Here is a 23162-nt window from a genome sequence, read left to right as displayed (position 1 = left end):
TTGGCCACGGCTGAGCAGTGCTTGTACAGCACCAGTGCTTTCTCTGTGTCTCGCTCTGCACCCTCAGCGAGTAGGCTGGGGTGGGCAAGCGGCTGGGAGGGGACACTGCACGTACAAAGCCCAGTCCCCCAGGAACCAAAAATCCATGGAGCAAACCAGAACAGATGCAGGGTTTTCATAGGGTCTCTCTCAGTATCTGCACTCTGGACGATCACCAAAACTCTCTTGTTAATCGCTCACCATAGTCAAACAAAGGTACACCGGGTGTCAAAACTTGTATTTGACACCAGCCGTATGGCAGAGGTGTTAGGATCTTTTTTTCTCCCTTTCATTTCTTCCATGACAAAAGGAGATAAGGAGGTCTACGTACACTTTCTAAAGGATTATATGACATTTACACAGAGTATTTGCTGCTAATCGGTGAAACATTAACAAGATACAAGTTTCATATCTATATAAAAAGGGCAAGATTTTTAAGACAAAGGGAAAAACCTAACCACACATAATCGTGCCTTTTTTTTTTAATCTGTGCACAAAAACAGCTATGGATCACTTCTCCTTAACACGTTTTTATTTTCCCCAGGCACGCAGCTCTGAGTATATTTTCATTTTCATGCAGCCTGTGCCTGAAGAGCACTTTGTGCTCTTCCAGCTCCCGATAGCACCATCCCTCCTTACACAAACACCGAGGTTTCTTTATGGAAGGCAAAGCAGACAGAAGCCAAGTGTGGACCATGCAGATCTGGCACCTGAATGAAGTCACGAACAAAGCACGACTCAGGAACTAAGCAAGTCTCACGGGTTCCAGCTGAGATAGGCCAAACATCATTCTAACCAGACGTTTACAAACTGCACGTAAGTGGTAAGCCCCAGGCACTACAGGGCAATAAATACTTGGGCAAAATCTGGAAAAACAAAAAGGATCGCTGGATTCGATCATCTAAATGTCACATACACTGCAGGTTTAATGCTACCAGGTACTATTCTCAGAATAACTAAAGTAAAGATATATATATATATATATATAGTGTATGCAAACTGCTCATGGCAGAATTGGGAACTACTTCTCCCACAAAGCATGCTCAAACTCATGTTTAAAAAATACAAATCTAGTATACATCATGCAATCTCTCCTTCTGCTATGAAAGAAAGTGTAAATTTCATTAGCTCCCTTCAAAGCAGAAAATGTAGTAAGTAAAATCAGGAAGAACTACCCAGCCTGTGCAATACAAAGAACTGTGTAGACACAGCCGCCTGTTTCTGGTTGACCGTGTGGTATGATTTAATGTACAATTTTCCTTTGCAAAGACACAGCAGGGTATTTGCAAGTACTGTGTGTAGAAACAGTTGCAGGTAAAATAAATAATTTTAAGGTATTGCCTTGTTATTAGAATCCAACAATTAAACATTAAAAATAAATTCATGATGTCACTATAATTTTTTACACAAATAAGTGACAGCAGCTTATGAGAAGCAAGGAATTAATACTTGATTGCATTTCATCAACTGCTATTTCTGACTAAATCATATCAACCACCTTACATACTCAGGCCAAGAATAATTAATTGTCCAACCTTCCCAAGCAGTTAAAGTCTATGTGCCAGCATAACACCACCCTGACTCAAACGCTTTTGCACATGCTTACCTACTATCAGAAAGATCTGAAGGAAACCATTTACAGTAATTACCAGACTACTCATATCACAGGAAGAATCAGCAAGCTGGTAATAATGGAGAACAGGTGGCTTTGAGTAGAGTAACAGCTCAGTTGTCTGCAACTGATGTTTCTGACCACCTCTCCTTACTACTCTCCAGTGTCTTCCAGTAAAGCAGGTCAGGCAGACTGAAATTCCCAACACATATTACCTTGAATTTTCCTCCCCATTCCGGTTCATTTTTTTTCTCATTTACAGAAAATACACTTTTGTAATCGGTACCTTCTACTATTTTTCATACACTATTACCTTAGCTTATAAGCATATCTCACAGGTGACAAATCTATCCCTTGCTGTAATGACTATGCTGCTAGTGAGCATTTCCTAACATTTAATCTTTGTCTTTCCTAAATCAAACAACAGATGAAACATGTTTTGTTTTTGTTTTGTTTGTTTGTTTGCTTGGGGCAGGGGGGGTGCTAAGAAGCCAATTTCATTGCAGTGTGCACTAACTTTATAAAGAAGCTGCAAAATAATCCATCGCTGGCAGTTCTCAAACGTGCTGAGGAGACAGAAGAAGTAGGGGTGTTCATTACTTCTAAACAGGTACATTTTGGCTGCAAAAAGATGGGAAGCTAGCGTCCTCCTAACCAAAGAGATCTGACCATGTAACTAATACTACACAAAGACAACACAGCTTTAGGTGTAGTAAAATACCTGGAACATGATGTTTTAGTATCAGATGATGTTCGTTTCTTCTCAGAGGTATCACCTTGGAACTCCTTTTGTGATTTCTCTTTTTCATTACTTGGAGTTCTTTCACCATCAATTTTTGCCACAGCATCTGATGACTTTTGATCAGATACTAATTGTTCATTGCTATCTTGTGGGTGTGTTTGTGTCCACAATGCAGTATCCTCACTAGGTTTTTGAAAATGACTATTCAAAGAGCTATGAGCAGGCAGTTTTGAAGAGGACTGCTGTGGCTTGTAGTCCTCAGGTGCACTGTAAGATGATAAATCATCTTCAGAGGGTTTCAGAAATTTGTGTTTTATGTCACTTAGAGAGAGACTCTTCCCTTGACTTTGTTTTTCATCCATGTGTTTTTCAGCTTTGGAGCTGTAACCTCCCAGTTCTGAGTCTCTGCTACTGTGTCCACGTTTTTGGTCTTCTCTTGATCCATCTCTTTTGTAACCTCTGTCTTCTTGCATCCATCCCTTGTCATACCTCTCTCTCTTATGTCTCCCAAACATGTTCCTATCATCTTCGTGTTGTGTAGTGTTTTTCATATGCTGTTCTTTCTTCTCACTTTCTGAATAATCAGTTTTCTTCCATCTATCACCTCTATAATAATTTTCCTTTTTTGATGCAACTTTTTCAGCTGCTTCTAACCGTGACTGAAATGCTTCCATTGACTGCAAGAAAGAATAAAAACGTCATACTGCTTTTAAGATCATAGGGTATTGTAAAACTCTCTAAGAAGTATTACAAGAAAGGCACCATTCTGTGAAAATGAGTCACTGTGCAGAGCTATGAGCCATGGAGTGGAAAGGAAGACTAATACAAAAAAGAGAATTTATAGTCTAGCGTCTGAGGTGCTCTGTTGGGATGGCATTTTGATCCCTTCTCTTAGACTATTTCTAACTTCCATTTGGTGACTCTATAGTAAAGTGCTGAAGCACTCCTGGAAACAGAAGCCAAAGCCTCAGAACTGTCTCCTCCTGGTAACTTGGAGATTAGGCTTCCTCTTTCTCGCTCATGAACTTTACACTTAGGCTCACCAGATGCTCTCTTTCTATACAACCAATGATGTTCCCACTAAACCATTTTATGATCCAGTTAAATTCTTAAAAACACGGGAGAGCAGGTTCAAAATATTTAGCTTGAAGCAGGCTTTGAATCTCTGTCTCTAGCTTTCTGGACAAATACTCTATCCATTAGGCAATTATACAAAATGCAGAGTGTTCCTCTCCCCTCTTCTGAGCTGAATTAAATGCCATCAATTACACGATTTTGCTCAAAACGTTACATACTGAGGTACATCAGGGAAGGATCTCTTTCAATCACTACCCTGGTACCGCAGCAGCTAGAGTGTTCAGGTTGTTTGTACCTTAGTTTCTTGAAAAAGACTCTTAAAAATAATATTCTTTAAAATCACTCACACCCACAAATTTCCACCAGTGCTGACCCTGTTTGTTTTATCATTCAGGAGTGACAAGTATGAAGTCATACTGTCTTATCCAAGATTTCCACAAACAAGCCAACCTAACCAAAAAAAGAAAAACCACCACCACAGAAAACTCAAATATAGCACTATGGCTAACACATACTGAGCTCCCCACACCTTTGACCAATGCTTTTAAGGTCCGTATTACAATATGCAAGGGGGACAGGCCTTAAAGAGTTAATAATGTCATGGCAGACAACACAATAGTCATCTGAATTCATTTTTAAACACTTCAGATGCAAGAACCTTTCTCAATACATCTGGACTGAGTAGATCACAAGTGGCCAGAAGATTTATATCTGGTAAAATTTGACACATCTCTCTAAATTATATTGACATTACTATTATCCACAAACTATATGTGCAGGAGAAAAACTTATTTCCTAGCAAACATCACAATTTTGAAAGCACTCTGGTACTTTGTAACTCGGATCATTTGATCTTCCCAATGTAGAAGATAAGTATTTTAATATATCCTACAGAAAATCTTGATATTTAACAAAAGAGATACAAAATTAAGTTGGGTACCATTACACTGTTCATCACTTCAGAGAAGCTCAAAAGGCTGCTTTCTCCTGCTTCTTTCCTGTGTCTGACACTGCACATTAAGTACACGTGCCTTCATAGGAAAGTAACCTTTTCAAAGCATCTACTAATATGAAAAAAAAAAAAATAAGAATCTTACCCCATATCTCTCAGCTACAATTTCCTCAACATTGCGTTTCTCTCTCTCAGCCTGCTCCTTCATCCTTTGATATGATTTTCGTAACCAACTTAATCCAGCATCTTCTACCACCGTAACTAAAATATAAAACAATGAGAGATCATGGTTTTGTATTTCAGTAGTCATTCCTTTTTAACAGTTACTCTGTATGTGACATTAAACCTTCACCAGAAGTTAATGTAAAAACTGAAAGGATGCACAAGAAATATAGAAGGAATATAATAATGCAATTACATGTTTTTATAAGTCCACGCTGGATGTACCTCAGTCATATCTCTGATTTAATTTAAGCTTCTACATTTTGTCATAGAACACAACATACAAGACAGGAGTAGCACAAGAGAATCTGTGGCATTATTATTTATTTATTTTTACTGAAGTTAAAGGAACTTCTCATGGTGTTCACCTTCTGTGCCCATTCTTTGGCACACTCCTCTGTACAAACAAGTGCATTTTCCTTCTCATAAAATTAACAAGTAACCCATTGTTTTTCATTTGAGAAGACAGCACAGGTCTTAACACTCAGGACACATACTCACCGATGCTTTTATAGATCGCTGATCTCTGCTACTCCTAAAAGTGGGCATGAGCCTAATGGTTTGCAGGACAGACTGCCCACAGGGAAAGGCTCCCAAAGAGAAATGTCAGGGACCCTATTGTTCCCTGTTGACAGAATACAAGGACGCTTCTTATCACAAAATAAATGTTTCATGACGTTATGAAAAACATTTTTCTAGATGGTCTTACTGGAAATAGACAGGATAACCCCAGAGTAAGGAAAAAAGGTTACAGAAATAATATTTTTCACAAATTGCATCTGTAATGTACTTCATTTTAATGTGACTCAGACTTCTGTAGTTGAGTATCTTAAAACTATAATTTGTATAACGGAATGAAAGGAACCAAATGAGATGACAAAAACGTATCTTGTCTTGGTTAAATGATGTTTCTTTCTTTTAATTAGTTCAAAATTGAGAATTTCTATGAAGATTTTGAAGGTTAAATGACTCAAGATTAAAAACCAGTGAAGAGAAGCTCCGCAAAACAACGTAATATGATATTAACCCAATGTTCATTACTGAATTTTCATTTATATTCTACTTTATTCATAATCCTATTACATCAACATTAGCAGTAACTTGGCAAGTAACCCAGAGACCACAGAGCTTATACAGAAATTTAAGATCATTAATGAAGTTGCTATTTACCTTTTTTAACTGAAGCTGATTCACCCTCCGTCGGTGGCAGACCTGTACCACCATCTTTCCAGTAGGGGTTGAGTTCTCTCTCAGAAAGCATAGCCTAAAACAGAAAGAATATGAATGTGTGTACAGCATATGGTGGTTTGTATTTTCGAGAATATCTGATAGATTTTGTGACACTTCTGTGGGAATAGAACAGCTTACTCATAACTTGTGCTGGCTAAAGAAAGGCAGAAATAAACATAGCTCTCCACCCTAAGTAAAAGCTCTCAAAAGACAAGCTTACTTGGCACCTATGTTACACAAAGGTTTCCTGTTCAGCTTCTTTGCCTATGTAGCAGTAATGTGCACTTGTGTCTGAAGAAGGGATACAGGGGCTCTTAGTTTTACCTCAAGATCTTGTTTTTCTTTCTCCAACTAGATTGTTTATTGTGATTCTGTCAGCTGACTGCTACGGAAACAGGCAAGAAAGTCCCTGGAGAAAAGCCTGAATAGGCAACTCCTGCACCAATAAAATACTAAGTTTGTCTATGTTATATTTTCAACTCATCACCACCACCAGCATGTTATATACACCTGTTGTACATATTGCTTTGGGGATCAAATAAAGGACATGCATTGTGGTGTAGAAAAGACAAAAGTATAAACCTGCATGGAAAGCAAGTAGTTTGGTGGGAGAGGATACAAAAATCATATTCTTCCAGGATCAAAAGTACATATAAACTGTCATTAACCACACAGTACATGCTGACATTCTGGTAATGGTCCTTCAACAGGTCAGAAAAAATGTTCAGCAAAATATTACCTCAAAAAATAAAAAGATTAATCCCTGTTCAAAATACAATAACTGAAGTGCTGCGTGGCACACAAGAACAGTACTCCAGGTCAATCTAGTTCTTAACAACGCGACTGGAAAACCTAACAGTACCAAAAAGCTGTGATCAGCCACTATCTTTTCAGAACAGACCACACTACATTTATAGAGCTGAATGAACAAATGAAGCAGCTAACAACCGTATGTAAATAGAACTAATTTAATAACTGCAATGCCTTCCCCAACTGTGCATCAACACACAGGAGGTTCAGAGTCCAACTACTGCACGAAAGGCACAGCAAATGTTCTGAATTATTTCTTCATGAAAAAACAGCCTCAGCACCTTATGCTTTAACACAGAAACTTAGGTGAGCTTTTAATCACACAAAACAACAGTGCACCTCACACACACAACATGGGGAAGGAGAACAGACCAACAGTCTGTAACTAAACAAAACATCTCAGAAGCAATTCAAACGTTACAGAACTTAGTACTTATTAAGCTGGCTTTCTTCTTACCCGTAAGACAACTAAGGACTTTTCTCCACAAGATAAGCCTGCTGTAAGAATCCTTCCCATCCCAAACAGAACAAATATCTGATCTATTTAATAGAATCACTATCATACAGAATATCAGACATTTAAATAATTTAATAACATAGAAACCTATGTATTTGAACCAATTATACAAAAATTAAAATGTAGTAAAAATGTAGAAAATATTGGTATATTAATTCCTCCTACCTGCTCAATTTCTTGAGCTTTCTGTCGTTTCAGTATTTTTTCTTTCTCTCTTTCACTTTTGCAAGATGCTAGTGGCACAGTTTTCAAAGACACGAAGTCTAAATTCATCCATTCTTCTCTCTTAAAAAAAAAAAGGTAGTAAGTAGTAGTAAAGTAAAAGTAGTCCAACCTAATACACAAAGAATCTGTGTTCGTACTTCCAAAAAAAATCCAACCAGTGCAACTAATGTCAAAAGCTACTGACAGTAAACAGCATAGGTTTTGCTAATATATATGAAATATTTTGATGAAAAGCAAATGTGATTTTAACACCTTCAGTCTTTTAATATTCATGCATTCAAGCATGATTTCATATCTTTCTGTAATTTGAAATAACTCTTCCCAATGTATTTATGACACTACTAATATGCAAACCATATAGACAGCTTATTTTTTGCTTAAATGAACTCTGTACATCTAGACCAGTTCCTTTTCCATCATTATAGAATTTCACTTCGCTGCTTTTGTCTTCATGAACTCCTGCGTCTCTTCAAGCATATACAAAGCCTGCCATCAGTCACTGAGCACGGTTCATACCTGGGACATCTAGGCACCTAACAGCACCCTCAAATTAAACAGCTGTTCATCTAAATTCTGTGGACTGTACCCACAATAGCAGGTAGATGCATTTACAAAACCTAAGCCAGACTGAGGGCATTTTAAAAATAAGGACTACTGTCTATAGAACAGCAGCATATAAACAACCTATTCAAATTTCAAACGCTTCTTTATACACACAAAACCTCAAGCCTCAAAAGAAAGCAGTGACATACACATTATTAACAACTACTATGCAAAAGCAAGTGTTTGGAACTCTTCTATGTATATCATAGCAATTAAAATGAGAAGCCTACACCTATTTTGAAACACGTCCTTGCAGATGTATCTTCACGTCTCTTCATTAAAGTTCAAGTCTGAGTTGTCAATCTGAACAGATGCTGAATGGTACTATTTCTCCACTGCTCAGAAATTATATTAGACCACAGAACAGAGAGTTTTAGAGGTGAAGCTTAACACTCCACTTCTCAGATCTCCTCTAAGAAAGAGAAAGAACTGAAAAATATCTTCAAGTGATTCAATAGTTTCTACACTCACATTACTAAGCAACGTGGATCAACAGACACAGACCTGCAAGGGACATCTGAAGGTCACGAGGTCCCACCCCTGCCCAAGCAGGGACACCCAGAGCAGGCTGCCCAGGCCCACGTCCAGGAGGCTTTTGGAGATCCCCAAGGAGGAGACCCCACAGCCTCTCTGGGCAGCCTGTGCCAGGGCTCCATCACCCGCCCAGCACAGAAGTGCTGCCTGGTGCTCAGAGGGAGCCTCCTGGGTGTCCGGCTGTGCCCATGGCCTCCTGTCCTGGCACTGGGCACCACTGAGCAGAGCCTGGCTCCAAATTCTTCTATATATATGAAATGGGTTTACTTGCTCCAAAACTGTTCCATGAAGTGATCCAAAACACAGAAGGTAGGAATGACATGGAAATTCACTCCTCACTCAAAAGTAGACATGCCCAGAATGCACAGGACAAGTCACTTTATATAAGAAATGCTTGGCAAAAACAGTGGCTTTACAGTATAAATTATCATGACACACATAAGGATTTACATTTTGTTATTATATCATTTTAAAAAAATGATTCAGAGATCCTTTTTATTTTTCTTAACAATATACACAACTGCAGAACGAGAAACAAGAATAGAACTAGACACTAAACACAAAATCATCATTTTCACACAAATGAAAACATCACGACACCACATTTATGCAGCTAAGATTACAACAGTACAACTTTGTTAACGAGAATAAATGGTGCCTGCTGGGCACAGAATTCACCTAGGGAAATCAATAGGCCTTGATTCCATTATTATTGTTGGTGAAAAGTTCTGCACCTCCCTTCCTTATACCTGTATCACTAATTACTGCAGAAGCAAGAATTCATTCAACTGTAGAACACAGACCTAAATTATGCAGAAAAAGCTGCATCTCTAGTCAATACCTTTAAGTTGCCATTTTTGAGAAAATCAGGCCACGTTCCTAGAGCTTGAAAACGGGATGAAAGGAACTAATACTAGACAACTGCAAGTGCTGTACCTTGTTAAATACTATGTAACTATTAGATAAAGAAGTCTTCCATTGAATGAAATGTAACATTTACCCAGATAAACACAGACATTTGTCTATCAAACAGTTTTTGTTCAATACATTGCAAAAGAACTGTCAAGAAACCTAAGCCTGTTTCACATTTGGTCATGCTGAATCTATTTCTGGAATAGTTATCACACTGCTCACCTGCAAGGAGGGTCCTTTCACAGCATCTGATTCCTTGTTGACCTTCCAAGCCTTTTCTGTGTTATCTGACTGTGACGCATTTGACTCAACCCATTCAACTGAAGAATCCTAAATACAGAATTTAATATGAAGAAGATCTTAAGATACATTGATAAAATTTATAATACTTATCAAGTACATAACTAGCCAAACTTGATGCTGATTGCTAAGCACTACTAATGTAATACTGTTTATTATTTTTAAATATTGGTAATAAAAATGTAATTTTGATAGTCCCACAAGGAAATTGTTCCTTTAAGATCAAAACATACTGCGACACTTCATGAGCACATCACAGTACGTAATACCAGTTCAGACCAGCAGTTGACTAGCAGCATAATGTTACTAAAGTTAAAACCACCAAAACAAAAACAGTAACAAATGTTGTCATGGCATTACAAAAGCAAAATTTAAAAAGTCTATGTTCATTAATATATTTTATATGAAAAAAGTAAACCAGTAACACAGTACAATCTAAAGCTCTTTATAGGCTATCTTCTCCCATTTTCCTACCTGACCTCCTACACCTGCAAACCACGCACTGTGACTTCACACTTGAAGAAAACGGCACTTCATTGAATACAATTTCTTTGCTATTTATATGAACCTGTTATCAGAAAAAGAGACTCTGGATCAAAGGAACCGGGATTGTGCTGTATCCTGGGACCCACTGATATGATTTGAGGAGTTTTGGTGATTCCCACTGTAAATGTGGGACATCTGTGGCATGGGTTACATCCCATACTTAAAGCATAGTTCAATCCTGATTGTCTGTCCCTGGAAAGTAAATCTCCTCATACTGCACGTTCATTCACTCAGTAAAGCAGGTTCTCTGAAAAGAACAATTACACTGCTACCGGACTTGCACCAAACCACTGGGAAGGATGTTTTACAGAACGTGGCCAGAAAGCAGCACCCTGATTTGTAATGCAGTCTCTGTAGTGTTTTGCCAGATGCAAAATCTGTACTGTCTACAGATGCAAATGCACAAGCCTAAGCCTTCCTCTGGAAAAGTGTACAACTCCCAGCTGAATATCCATGGAAAAAGGCAGCAGTAACACATGCTTAAAATCAAAGTCAAATGTGCAAATTTAGACACACCGTTCTATCACATACCACTGACTGCAGAGAATTATAAATTTTTCCAGTCTATCCTAGGAGTCCCCAAAAATCAAGATTTTTTTCCCCACATTTTCTCTGCTGAAAAACTGTAAATCCATTATTTCCTAATAAGCGAATTGAACATTCTAAAGTTCAGAGGCACTCACAGCATCTTCTGAATTGATTAAGTACTTGGTATATTAGAGAGAGAAACTTTGCCACAGTTTTTCCCGACAGAGTCAGTCTTAGTATTATTAACCATGTGTACCCATGGAGAATAAAACGGTGCAGGTTTTTAAAGTATCATTTGAAGCACTTTAAAGTTTGTTACTTACTGAAGAACTATCACTGAAGTCATCCTTCTTTTCAGATTTTTGTTTTTTACTTTTCTTCTTTTCTTTCTTAGATTTTTTTGAATGCTTATCCTTTTTCTTTTTTTTCTGCACAGAATGTTCCTACAAGTAAATGTTTGTAAATGAGATTCAGTAAACCAAATCGCCCACACACAAGAGAAACAATCACAACTTACTTACCAAACCACACCGAGAAAGGTAAAACACACAGCTGGTCATAGCTACCTTTTACTTCTACTACCCTCTCTCTTCACCTTGGGGTGGAGGGGAGCGGGGGGAATATACTATGCCTCACACCCATAACCAACTCCCCTCCCAGTAGTACCTTTTCACCGGAACTAAGGCACTACAACTCCACATAGAAGATCATCTTTATGTTTGTTTCAGCCAGATCTGTTTCCTCAGGAATGACTCCAACAATGCATGTGCCCTTTGTTGAAGTACCTGTACAAGTTTCTAAACTAATACTTAAGGATGTGATATTGGCTGGTTCCATTACAGCTTCTCCTGTGAATTACCACGCAGGGGCTTACTACCAAGTCTCAGGTCCTCCAGAATTCTTCCCTATTCTCATCTGGTAGTGCTTGCTCATCTGCATGTGGTAGAAATTAAGGCTGGAATTGAATGACTAGGTTTTTTTTCCTCTGAGCAAAAGATTATTTCCACTTAAACTAAGCTAATTTTGAAGCATAAGGAATTCAGAAACTGGGAGGTTTTCTGTAGCACCTTAAAGCCCTCACAGCTTCCTGTTCATACAGACATGCTGCAGAGCCAACAACACAATTCAATGACGTACAGTTGCATCACCTTTTCCAGTTGTTCCAACCGTTCATTCACATCAGGAAGCATCCACGTATCTTCACCTCGCAGATGTTTTTTCAGCTTGCGCCTCTCCTCCTTCTCATAATTAATTTTGGCCTAAGACAAACAGAGAAGAAAAATTACCAAATGGAGTTAATAGCATTAAGTACAGACACCTCTGTAAGCCATGTTGACACAATCACACACAGTTTTAAGGACCGTACTTGAGAATTTCTCCTTTCAGAGGACAGCAATAAAAATACTTTAGGATTATGTTTTAGCAGAGTTTCCCATTTAGCATATTATGCACACTCCTTCCTCAAGCTACAGCTTTGCAGCTCCTCTAGCACTGATTTCTTCCTACCATCCTCAGTAAGTGAGGCAAGTTCCATTCTTATTTCAGCGAAATCTTCTCTTCTTACAGCCTTCGTGAACTGCATACAATATGTATATGATACAGTGGACTTACCTTCTGATTTTCTACTTCAAATAATTACCTGGGCAATTACACCACTGCCAAGCACAGCTCACTCTCTATTAATTTTAAAAGTAACCGCTAGCAAGTCTATCTTCATGCACATTCATCCTTAGAAGTATCTCAGCCAGGTGCAAAATTTGGATTGCAGAAGTGCAAGCTCTCAAGAAGCATAGAAGTACTGGCACTGTGGACTGCCAGACATTCTACCCCTTCTGGTTATGGAGAGAAAAACAGGAATATTTTTACTACTACTTCTGAAAAATTAATAATCACTGTAGCTTCAACTCCTGAAAAGGACTCCGGTAAACTATGTGAATAAAATAAGGACCTTTCCAGCCACTGAAGTTTCCATTGCATTCAACACAAGCCTGGTTTTCACAAACAAGTTCCCACAAACATAATTTGCCATTATGAAAGCTGTTTATCCCAAAATGCAATCATCACACTTGATTAAACAGGAAAAATTTTATATTATTACAACTCTACTTCTGCAGTGTTTTCTACTGCTTGAGATAAACCACGCAAGTTTTACAAAAGTCAAAGCAAAAGCTGAAAGTGAAATTTGGTTTTCTTCCTGAGTCTCTGAGTTTTACCAGACAGCCTTTGCAATGGTAAACCAGGAGACCGCACACAAGAAGAGTGACAATATTACATCGTGGGAAGCGACTGTGTCCTTTCACACATTACAAAAGTATCAAACCATAAACTCATTCTCCAGACCCTTTTCTGTTTCCTCTTCAAGTCTTCCTCCTGAGCATCATTCACTGGTCTCCTTCCTGTATTTACTCCCCTGCCGCCCTCCAAGCCCATCTCTGCTTCACATTTCAGACATTTTCTTTTTAATTTGGAGCTGCAGAGGTGGCCCCTTTCAATTAGCACTTTCATTTATTTTCCATTACTTCTTCACATTTGCTGTTTTGTTGTTTTTTTTTTTTTTCCTGTGTTTTAGGCTCTTACCCTCCTCTGTAATAAAAAAGTGTATTTTAAATGAAATTACTCTTTCCCTCATGTTGCAAAATTTACAAATATACCTTGAGTTAAATGAAGCTAACGTTACAAATAAGGTACAAAGGAAAATTTTATCCCTTTGATTAGATCTACAAATAAGGAAAAAAAACCACAGGCAGTATTTATGCAAAGGAGATACGTGATCCTAATAAAAGCGGTTGATCATAGCTTTGGCTGAAGTGCACAAATCCATATTCAGGACACAGAACGACCCGAGGTCAGCATGAAGCTGCAGACCGCTGTCTCCCAAATTCTGGCTGGAACAGGCTTGCGTGAGATGAGTCTGTAGTGGCAATACCACCAGACTGCTAAAAAGAGGGAGGCACAACAGCAGCAGCCTAAAGTTGGCTCTTCTTACACTGAGATACTATAGAAGATTCGTAACAATATCCACACACAAAAGACAAAGCTGCCTGGTGATTTAGAAAGACTAAAAAAGATACATTTTCACCTGAATTACCAATTTAACACCCAGCTAGAAAGCCAGAAGCAACAACCTCTGATCCTTCCAATTGCTAAAAACTATTTATCTCCCTCTACCATCAAATTACAATATTTACTTTTATAGCTGGTGAATGTTTTCCCCTCACAGCACACCCCTAATTATTTAAAGTGTCACCAGGGAGGAGGGGATTTGTCTGCATTACTTTACTAGCTCCAAACGTCCTTCCTATTCCACTTGCCTTTTATAATCAATCACGCAGGGCTTACTAGCATCTATCTATTTTTAATTCCTTTTCTACATTTTATAATAAAGTCCGCTGTCAGCCTTATTCTATGCTATGAAGGCCAACTAATAGTTTCACAGCTCTCAATCCACAGCAGTTCAAGCCTTCACTTCAAATGAAAGTTCATTAATACAATTTACCCTTTTGCCTTTATAGACAAGCACTTAACATTTGGTACATTTTAGGTTGCCACCGCAACAACATTGCTAAGCTTCCTCCTGGGGGCTGGAACTAGATGATCTTTAAGGCCCCTTCCAACCCAAACCATTTTATGATTCTCCATAAATAGAGGATGTCTCATTTCTGAAATAACTCTGCTGCCAAGTAATGTATTAATTCCGCAAGTGGCAGAGCGCACCAAACACAGAGGACCACTAAAAGCTACTAGCTAGCAAGAAGGGCGAGCATCATACTTCATTACATATTTCTGCAGTACCCTAATAAAGTTGCTCGGTCCCATTTGCAGCAGGCACGAGGTGAAGTCTAATGCTGGCAAAGCTCTCTGCGAGGGCTGTCGGTGTTATATAAGCAATCACTTTGAGCACTAGGTTAGTACTGCTTGCCAAGGCAGCACAGCAAACTCTGCAGCCTTTACCACATGCAGGCCAAAGGATCTTGGATTTCACAGTCCCATCTGAGAGAGGAAGGAAACCAAGTTCAGTGAAATTGCTTTCTAGTTTTCATTACAGAGCTGAGGCAGGTCATGAGTCCCGGCCCGCTGGGCTGCTAACCACAGTAATTGCTGTGTGAAGTAAAAAACTCGTTCTCAACAGCCTGTAATGCACAAAACACCAAAAGCTGCAAACATTACAGCATGTCACTCCAGGAGGCAGCAGAAAGGCTCAAACGCACTGCCAGTGGGCAAAGTCTGTAGGGCACCCAGTAATGAGAGGTTGCTACAGGACAGTACCTCACAGATGTCCAGAAGTGGGCACACCTCACCTAGGGCTCACTCCCTCTCCAGCACGCCAAAACCCTGACCACCAACACCCTTTCCTGACTCTGTTCACCATTTCAGCTCTCACCAAGGCCACTGAAAGCTCTCCACACCACAACAGAGACTACGCAGTTTCCCTTCTTTAAGTGGGCACGAACCTTCTTTCGTGGACAACCTCTGGCTTTTCAGGGTAAGATGATAAACATCACCACAGAACAGTCAACTTCTTCATTCAAAACGAGGGAAAAAAATCACTTTTCTTCCAAGTAACAATCAGAAAAAGTTCCGCAGCACACCACTAGATCAATGCAGCATGACAGAGACAAGCGACAAGGAAACCAAGCTGCTCTCACGGCCAGCTGCCATGGAAGGGCAGGGCTCCACTCCCGCACCTCCTCCACGCTCCCACCCCGAACGTTCCCACTATTTTCCTTCCATTTCCCTGCCTGTCGCCGTACTCTGGCCTCAGGGGGAAACCACTTCGAGAACTACCCCGGCAGAAAATGCACCCCACCAAGAGCAGGGTACAGCTTCGTGCACAACAAGCTTCCAAGCTGGCCCTCGGGCAAGGTCTTGAAGGCTACCAGTTTCCCTGCAAATAAGAAGAAAAAGGTTGGGCACTTGGGGTCCTAGGAGAAAGGAAGGTGGAAAAACTCCTTTTGGCAACAGCTTTCTGTTAGGCAAGTTCAAAAGAGAAAACACCTAGCCTAGTCCTTAAGATATCAAAACAAGGCACCCAAAATCTAAACACTGAGCTTTAATTTCTAATTTCAGAACTATCTCCTGTCCTACCATACAACTGGTCCCATCCATTTGCCACTTCTGATATTAAGCTGTCAGAAAGGTCGCTGTGGCCGGTGTTGCTCTCCCAGTTTGCACCACAACAAAGCTCAGGGCTGGAAAGGCCTGGTTACATGAGCGCACATCTCCAGGGAGCCTGAGCATACCCCTTTCCTACTGCCCCAATGCTCCTACACCAGTTCTCCAACTGAAAACGCCGATTTTCATGAACACTTACTGCTTTTCCTCCCCTCAATATTCTGATGAACCTTCCACCCGTGAAGCTTTACCAAAGAGGACATGCAAAAGGGCTCAGCTTCCCCCGCAAGCTGCCACAGCAGAGCTGTGCCAGGCTGCTGGTAACCTCCACCTGCTCCAGCCGTGCCAGCTGGACACATCACTGCTCTCTGCCATCTCCACCTGCCAAAGGGTGCACAAGACAGATCACTGGTAAGATTTAAAACATTCAAGCTCCTCGTGATCGGCAACAATTACAGAACAGAGTTTAAAGAAGAGGCTAGAGAACTCACAGCCAAGAGCACCCTAAAGGAAGGACTCGCAGAGCCTGACAGCGAAGGCAGCAGCAGGGCTCTGAGTAACCTGGCTGTTCGACCAGAGGCACTGCTTGCAAAAATGCATATCGAAGTGGTTTATAAGAAGTCTGAAAGCCTTCTGTGAAAAGGCAGTATTCCCTTCTCACTGCCGTTACTCCTCTAATTTTAGTCAAAAATGTGGGTGCAGTACCACTGACACGCTAATTCCCTTTGGAAGAGTGTCAGGGATGTAACGCTCCATCACGGACTTAGAGGGCAAGAGCAAGAAAGGGGAGCTCAGTGTTACTGCACAGAAGCAGCTTCCAACAAATAATACCTTTATAACCTGCAACGGTGAGATGCTTTCCTATTAATTTCCATCTTACAAGAAGCTCCTGTAATTTTCTGTTAAGAACTGAAGTGTCGGCTGCTGCCAAAGCGTTCCACCACCTCTGCAAATCCTAGTCATCGCAACAACCCGGCAGCTCTTCTGAGGAAATACCTAACCATACCTTAGGAGAACATGCTGATTTCACGGCTTATCTGGAGGTCAAAGACAGTGCATTACTGCTACTTTTTTATTATTTATTTAGGCTGTATTTTCAAAGAAAATAAATAAAAAATGTAAAATACAAATAAATGTAGAATTCTGAGTCAAAAGCAAATGCATTCCTAATTATATTGGATTACATATCTCAAAATTTCTTCAGAAATCTAAAGGAGTAAAACTAAAACACACCATTTCTTGTTTGTGCCACAAACCTGTTTCAAAGAATCACTTCATTTATATCATTTCATGAACATCTTATTTGTTTAAAATACTGAGTTCTCATTTACTTACACGTCTTTTTTTTTTTAATCCCTCTGTATTGCTACCAAGAGAAACTCGCAATCTCTCAACCATCCCTAATGATTAAAAGACAATTTCTGCATAAGCAATGGCCAAATCACATCAGCCTCAGAGACCAATGAGTGAAAGACTCAAGGTCCAACTCACAGAGCTGTAACGCTGAAAAACAAAAATACACATGGTAGCACAGATTCAGGGACTAATTCAAAATTGAATTACTGCCAGTATTTACAAAAAAAAAAATGTATTCACATCTAGAAAAAGTACACATCCCTGCACTTACCCAAACATCTATCAAATTATCTTCTCCTTCTAAACTCGCAAACTGAAACAGTAGTATCATGAACATATCATACTCATCAAAACAAGATGCTATTTCTGGAGCTTGATAACAATTTGCATGTCAACACTTAATTATTTGATTACTGATCATTATCCATAAACATTACCAGCTGCTGGGGTTTGAGAAATGCAGTTGGGAGGACAGACTACACAAATAAAAGATACATTTCCAAAATTTAAAAGAGAAATCTCAATCAATGGGTTGGTTTGATTTGCAAAAGAAGTAGGATAAAATCAAAACCAGTAAAACCAGGAAAATGTAATTAAAAAAAAAAAAAAAGTCAGCAAGAAGCAACTTCTTCTGTCCAGTTTGTTTTAAAAATAAAAGGTAATAAATCAATTCTACAACTGTTTCAAAATTTGCAATATATTTAATCTCTTGACTTTTGTGGATGTGCAATTTGCAAATAGAAAAGGGTGAGCTGATCCCAGCGTCTTCTTGTGAGCTCAGTGCTTTTGGCAGAATTGCTTCTGAAGATACAGCAGAGTTCCCTTGGACTCCTCACTGTCCTAGCTATCAAGAAACAGATGGTATTGGTGACCAGAGTCAGAGGTTTCCTTTTCTTCATTGCCCCAACTACATTCTCTATAGAGCAGAAGACAGTCTATAATTTTTCAATATTTTATAATCACAAGCTGAGTAATTTTACTTATGATAAGTAAATTTATATTTACAAATACAGGTCATATTTTATAATTAAGGTGAGTCAGTTCAACATCTTGTCCTTCAGAAATGGAACTGAAGTGTTTATGTTCATGTCCATAAACCTCTAAGACTATTAGGAGCGAACACTCAAAGACATATGCAGCTTCCCAGTTACCTCTCCCAAAACAAACAGCAGGAGCTTCCAAGACTGCAACCACCAAATAAATGCCCTGAGAACATGAGCCACAAGCTGAAAGTCACTGCTATACTACCACCCTGACACAAAGAGCTCCAAACCTCCACTGGGCCTCCTGCTCCTTTTTTTAAGCCACGCATACTGCAGTAAGTCTGTCAAACTAAGCCCATCTCTTTCTTGCCTTCACGAGCAAGATGGTCAAAGCTCACAAAGATGAAGTCTTGCAGTAGTTTCCTCCCAATTCTGTTCTGCTCCTACAGCAACATGCAGTCTGACCATAATCAGATTAATCTAAGTAAGCAGAGAAAGTCAACACATTTAAAATATTAGTCAGTGCTCACTTGTCAATATTATCAATTATGTACACATTAATCAACAGACTAACATCTTTAGGAGTTCACAAAACCAGAAATACTTTGTTTTCTACAAATAAGGACTGTTTACCTTCCCCAATAAGGAAAACCAAACCACCAATTTGTCATTTGCAATTTTTCCTGCCTAAAACTTCAGGCAGAGTACCACTGAGTTGTTTTAATTTGTCTCTCTCCTGCTGTCTTCTTTTCTGAGCGGACAGTGAAAAGAAAAGAAAAAAAAAAAACTAAACTGCTTTTAACATCATTCAAAAGAGTTTATTAAGGAAGTTCAAAGAAAAAATTGAGTTCAAACTCCACTGAGTATTGGCTATTGCTAGATGTAATGTGTAATGATTTCCTTTGTTCTCCATTCCTAATAATCTCTACCACTTGAATAGCTTTTGAATGAGCAATGATACAGCATCTTTACAGATCAATATTTCTTCCCAGTTATTACTTTCGAGTGATAAAAATTAATTGTGAGCACTGTTGTATACAGTAAATTAGAGTTGCCTTCCTCGCACATACTGCCTTACTCTCACCTACATTTAGGAAGTAGAGAGATGAAATTCGATCAGTCAACGCTATCTTGAAATATCCTTCCAGAACACAAGTCCTATGAGGAGCGGCTGAGGGAAGCGGAATTTAGTCTGGAGAAGAGGAGGCTCAGGGGAGACCTCATTGCTCTCTGCAGCTACCTGAAAGGACTAGGTGTGGGGAGCTGGGGGTCGGCCTCTTCTCACAGAAAACTAGTGACAGGACTAGAGGGAATGGCCTCAAGTTGTGCCAGGGGAGGTTCAGGTTGGAAATGAGGAGACATTTCTTCTCAGAAAGAGCAGTCAGGCACTGGGACGGGTTGCCCAGGGAGGTGGTGGAGTCACCGTCCCTGGGGGTGTTCAAGGAAAGGTTGGACGTGGTGCTTAGGGACGTGGTTTAGTGGGTGACAGTGGTGGTAGGGGGATGGCTAGACCAGATGATCTTGGAGGGCTTTTCCAACCTTAACGAGTCTATGATTCTATCACATCCTTCTGCAATTATTTGCTGTATATTTTTTGTTAATAAAAGGCAAGAGTATTTCCTCCACTGGTCGTGATTTAGAACACAAGATTAATACCTCAAGTGGTACAGAAAGAGAGAAGTAGAATTTGTGCATTTGGTTTTATTTAGCACTGCAAAAAAAGTTGTGGGTACTTTTTTTTTTTTTTTTTTAATATTTCCACCTAGGAATAAAACATATTCATAGCATTTTAAAAACAAGCTGAATAATATAACGATACTGTTTCTTGGTCAAATTGAAGGAAAAAAATAATGAAATTCAACATAGCATATCTTGTAATATAGCACAACTTACTGGTAAGAAAAGAAAAATAAATTCAGATTTTGTTCCAACCTAAAACCTCAAAATCAGATTTTCTATTATTCTCCAGCAAGGCTGATGAGCAGCATCTAAAAGCTAGAGGAACGTGTCAACACTTAGAGTTAGGACCCATGAAGCTACATTACCATCAAAGACCTCTTGAGACATATCCCAAAAGCAAGAATCACAGCCACTACAGCCAAAATATCATGCTTTCTAGCACCAGCTCAGCCTACGCCAAAGCCACCTCCGTCCAGTTCCCCCCTGCATCCCCTGCATGAGTAAAAGCCCTCATCACCAGCTTCAGCTTTTTCTCCATGGGAGCAGCTTTAGCTTCACTGCTGTTGTGTTTCACTACTGCAACCAAACCTTTCTCAGCTTTACTACGTCTCCCAGAATTTAGAGTTAGTTTAGTGATGACAGGTTAAATTTTTCCGCAGATCGCAGCATATTTAATATCACCATCCAGTTACCAAAAAAACATCACATAAATGTTTAATGCTGTATCTCTTACTTAAAGTCAACAGTATTTTAGAGATATTTAGAAGACGTAAAAGGCCATCCACAGACATTTGGAAAGACTAAGTTATGTCAAAATTTTTAAACAACACCCTCACAGAACAAGAACACTTCTATTTCACATTACACTGCTGATGCAAGTAGAAGCAAAGGAAAAAAAAAAGAGAAAAATTATTATTTGATATTGATAAACTACTCTAACAACGCCTGACAGTGTAAAATGTTTCTACAAAGAGAGCTGCACGTTCCCAAACAGCTTGCTGTATGAGAAGGGGTAAAGCAGGATAATGGTACCCTACTTAAGTTTCACTTTCTTTAAGAATATTTTGTGGACATCCAAGAGTTTGAACTGGGCAAGGGAGCACTCCTAACACTACTATTACACAGCGATTTAAACAGAGCAGAAAGTGCAAGATAGATATTAATAACACACACACAAAAAAAAAAATCAGCAGTAAAATATGATTTATTGCTAAGTGAAAGGCCACTCCCTCCAGCTGCTGGTAAGAAGAGGGGAACATACAGGGCAGCATTGTCCCAGACCTGTGCAGTCACAGAAGGGAAGCCCCGCTGCTTAGGAACAGCTCCCTGTGGACTCGGGGAGACACCCACGTTACCTAAAGCCCCCTCTCTGCCTTCTGCTTTGAGAAATGGGAAAAGACATCAGCACCAGGCCAGTCAGGCCACCTCGCCGCTGCTCCAGAAACACCTTTGTCCGGTCGGGTTTGTCTGCTGCTGACTTCAGCCTTCCTTCTCTCCCAAGCCTGTCATCACCACCTCCTCACACTCCTCCCGTGCCCTGCCCTCCCCTTACATTTAGCTTTCTGCGTAGTTATCCCCCACTCCCTAGACTTCCTAAAGAGCCACGTTTTTGTACTAGTGTGTGATTTACAATTTTACCGCTTGCTCTGCCTACGAGTCACAAAACAAGGATCGGCAGCCAAACGTTTTGCTGGCAGACTTTGAATAAAACACACGGGGATCAGGACAGGCCACCAGGTCAGGGCAACTCCAGCAAAGCACCCGTGAGAGGGCTGCTGCAGCTGGGAGGCCCAGCAGGAGCCCTCCTGCCCCCCAAGGCCTTCCTGCCCTGCTCCTTCTGCCCGAGCTGTGGCTGCAGCGTGGCTGCCATGGCACAGCCCCGGCCCCTCGGCAAGGGCCGAGCTGCTGCCCCGTGTCTCAGGGGAAGGAAGGGCTGAGAGCCGGGGCAGATTAGCCCGGAGGAGAGAAGGCTGGGGGGATCTCATGAAAGCACACAAACACCCGAGCAGAAGGCGTAGAGCATGCAGAGGCGGGCTCTCGGCGGCGCCTTACGGCCAGCCCGGCCCCACCACCCAGCACAACCCCCATGAAATCACTCGGCGGCCAGCCCTTGCCCGTCCCCCGCTCCCCCCGGGCTCCCCCCGGGCTCCTCCACCCACCCCCAGCCCGGGGCCGAGGGGCTGGAGGCTCCCCCCGGGGCCGGGCCGCCCACCTCCGCCAGCAGCTCCTCCCGCTGCCGCCGCCGCTGCTCCCTGAGCGCCGCCAGGCTCGCCTCGCTCTGCCAGCCCGACGCCATTTCGGGCCTCCGCGGAGCCGGGCCGGGCGGGAGGCGGGCACTGTGCGGCGGAACGGGAACCGGGCAACGGCGGGGCCCCGCCCGGCGATGCAGCGAGCAGCGCCCCGCACGGGTCGGCCCCGGGCACGCAGCGCAGCGCCTGAGCCCCGCGGCGGGGTTGGGAGCACGGGAGCTGCAGGGGCCGGGTCCTGGACCCCGCCGGCCTTCAGCCGCGGCACCTTCAGGCTCGGGGTGGTTTTCCCCGGGGTTTTACACGGCTGGGGAGCTGAGCTTCGCCACCACCGCTCTCTCACTCCTCCATCGATAGGAACGGGGAGAAAATACAATGAAAAGAGCTAAAGGGCTGAGATAAGGACAGGGAGATCTCTCAATCAGTATCATCACAGGCAAAACAGACTCAGAATAGGGAGATTAATAAAATTTATTACCTATTAATAACAAGCTAGAGCAGTCAGAACTCAAACCACCTTCCCCTCATCCAACTTCTTCTACCTCCTCCTCCCAAGTGGCACAGGGCAATGGGGGCTGCGGTCAGTCCCTGACGCTTCGTCTCCGCCACCCCTTCACGGTCCCTCCCTGCCCCTGCTCCCCGTGGGGTCCCTCCCACGGGATGCCGTCCTTCCCGAACTGAGCCTGGGGGGCTGCCCACAGGCCGCAGCTCTTCCAGAACTGCTCCCACACGGCTCCGTACCACGGGGTCCATCCCCCAGGAGCAAACTGCTCCAGCACGGGTCCCCCACGGGCGGCAGCTCCCCCCAGACCCCCTGCTCCTGCGTGGGCTCCTCTCCACGGGCTGCAGCTCCGGCCCGGGGCCTGCTCCTGCGGGGGCTCTCCATGGGCCGCAGCCTCCTCCAGGCCACATCCACCTGCTCCACCGGGGGCTCCT

The 23162-nt window shown here is 41.5% G+C and overlaps 1 protein-coding gene across 1 annotated transcript in view; it reads right to left on the bottom strand.

Annotated features, from left to right (window-relative positions):
• CWF19L2 (CWF19 like cell cycle control factor 2) overlaps positions 1-22350 on the bottom strand; it is a 69700-nt gene extending 47350 nt beyond the window's left edge. Inside the window, exons 1-8 of the mRNA XM_080580683.1 lie at positions 22193-22350; positions 11998-12108; positions 11173-11292; positions 9698-9805; positions 7367-7486; positions 5815-5908; positions 4568-4683; positions 2373-3070 (exon numbers count right to left, since the gene is read on the bottom strand). Of these exons, the coding sequence (XP_080436809.1) occupies positions 2373-3070; positions 4568-4683; positions 5815-5908; positions 7367-7486; positions 9698-9805; positions 11173-11292; positions 11998-12108; positions 22193-22276 (1451 nt within the window). The 5' untranslated portion in view covers positions 22277-22350. The remainder of the gene's footprint in view (positions 1-2372; positions 3071-4567; positions 4684-5814; positions 5909-7366; positions 7487-9697; positions 9806-11172; positions 11293-11997; positions 12109-22192) is intronic.
• Positions 22351-23162: the final 812 nt, after the last annotated feature.

The sequence above is a fragment of the Anser brachyrhynchus genome (assembly GCF_964034855.1).
Source record: "Anser brachyrhynchus genome assembly, chromosome: 1".
In the NCBI taxonomy this organism is placed as follows: domain Eukaryota; kingdom Metazoa; phylum Chordata; class Aves; order Anseriformes; family Anatidae; genus Anser; species Anser brachyrhynchus.
This window is presented reverse-complemented; position numbering and strand designations above follow the sequence as displayed.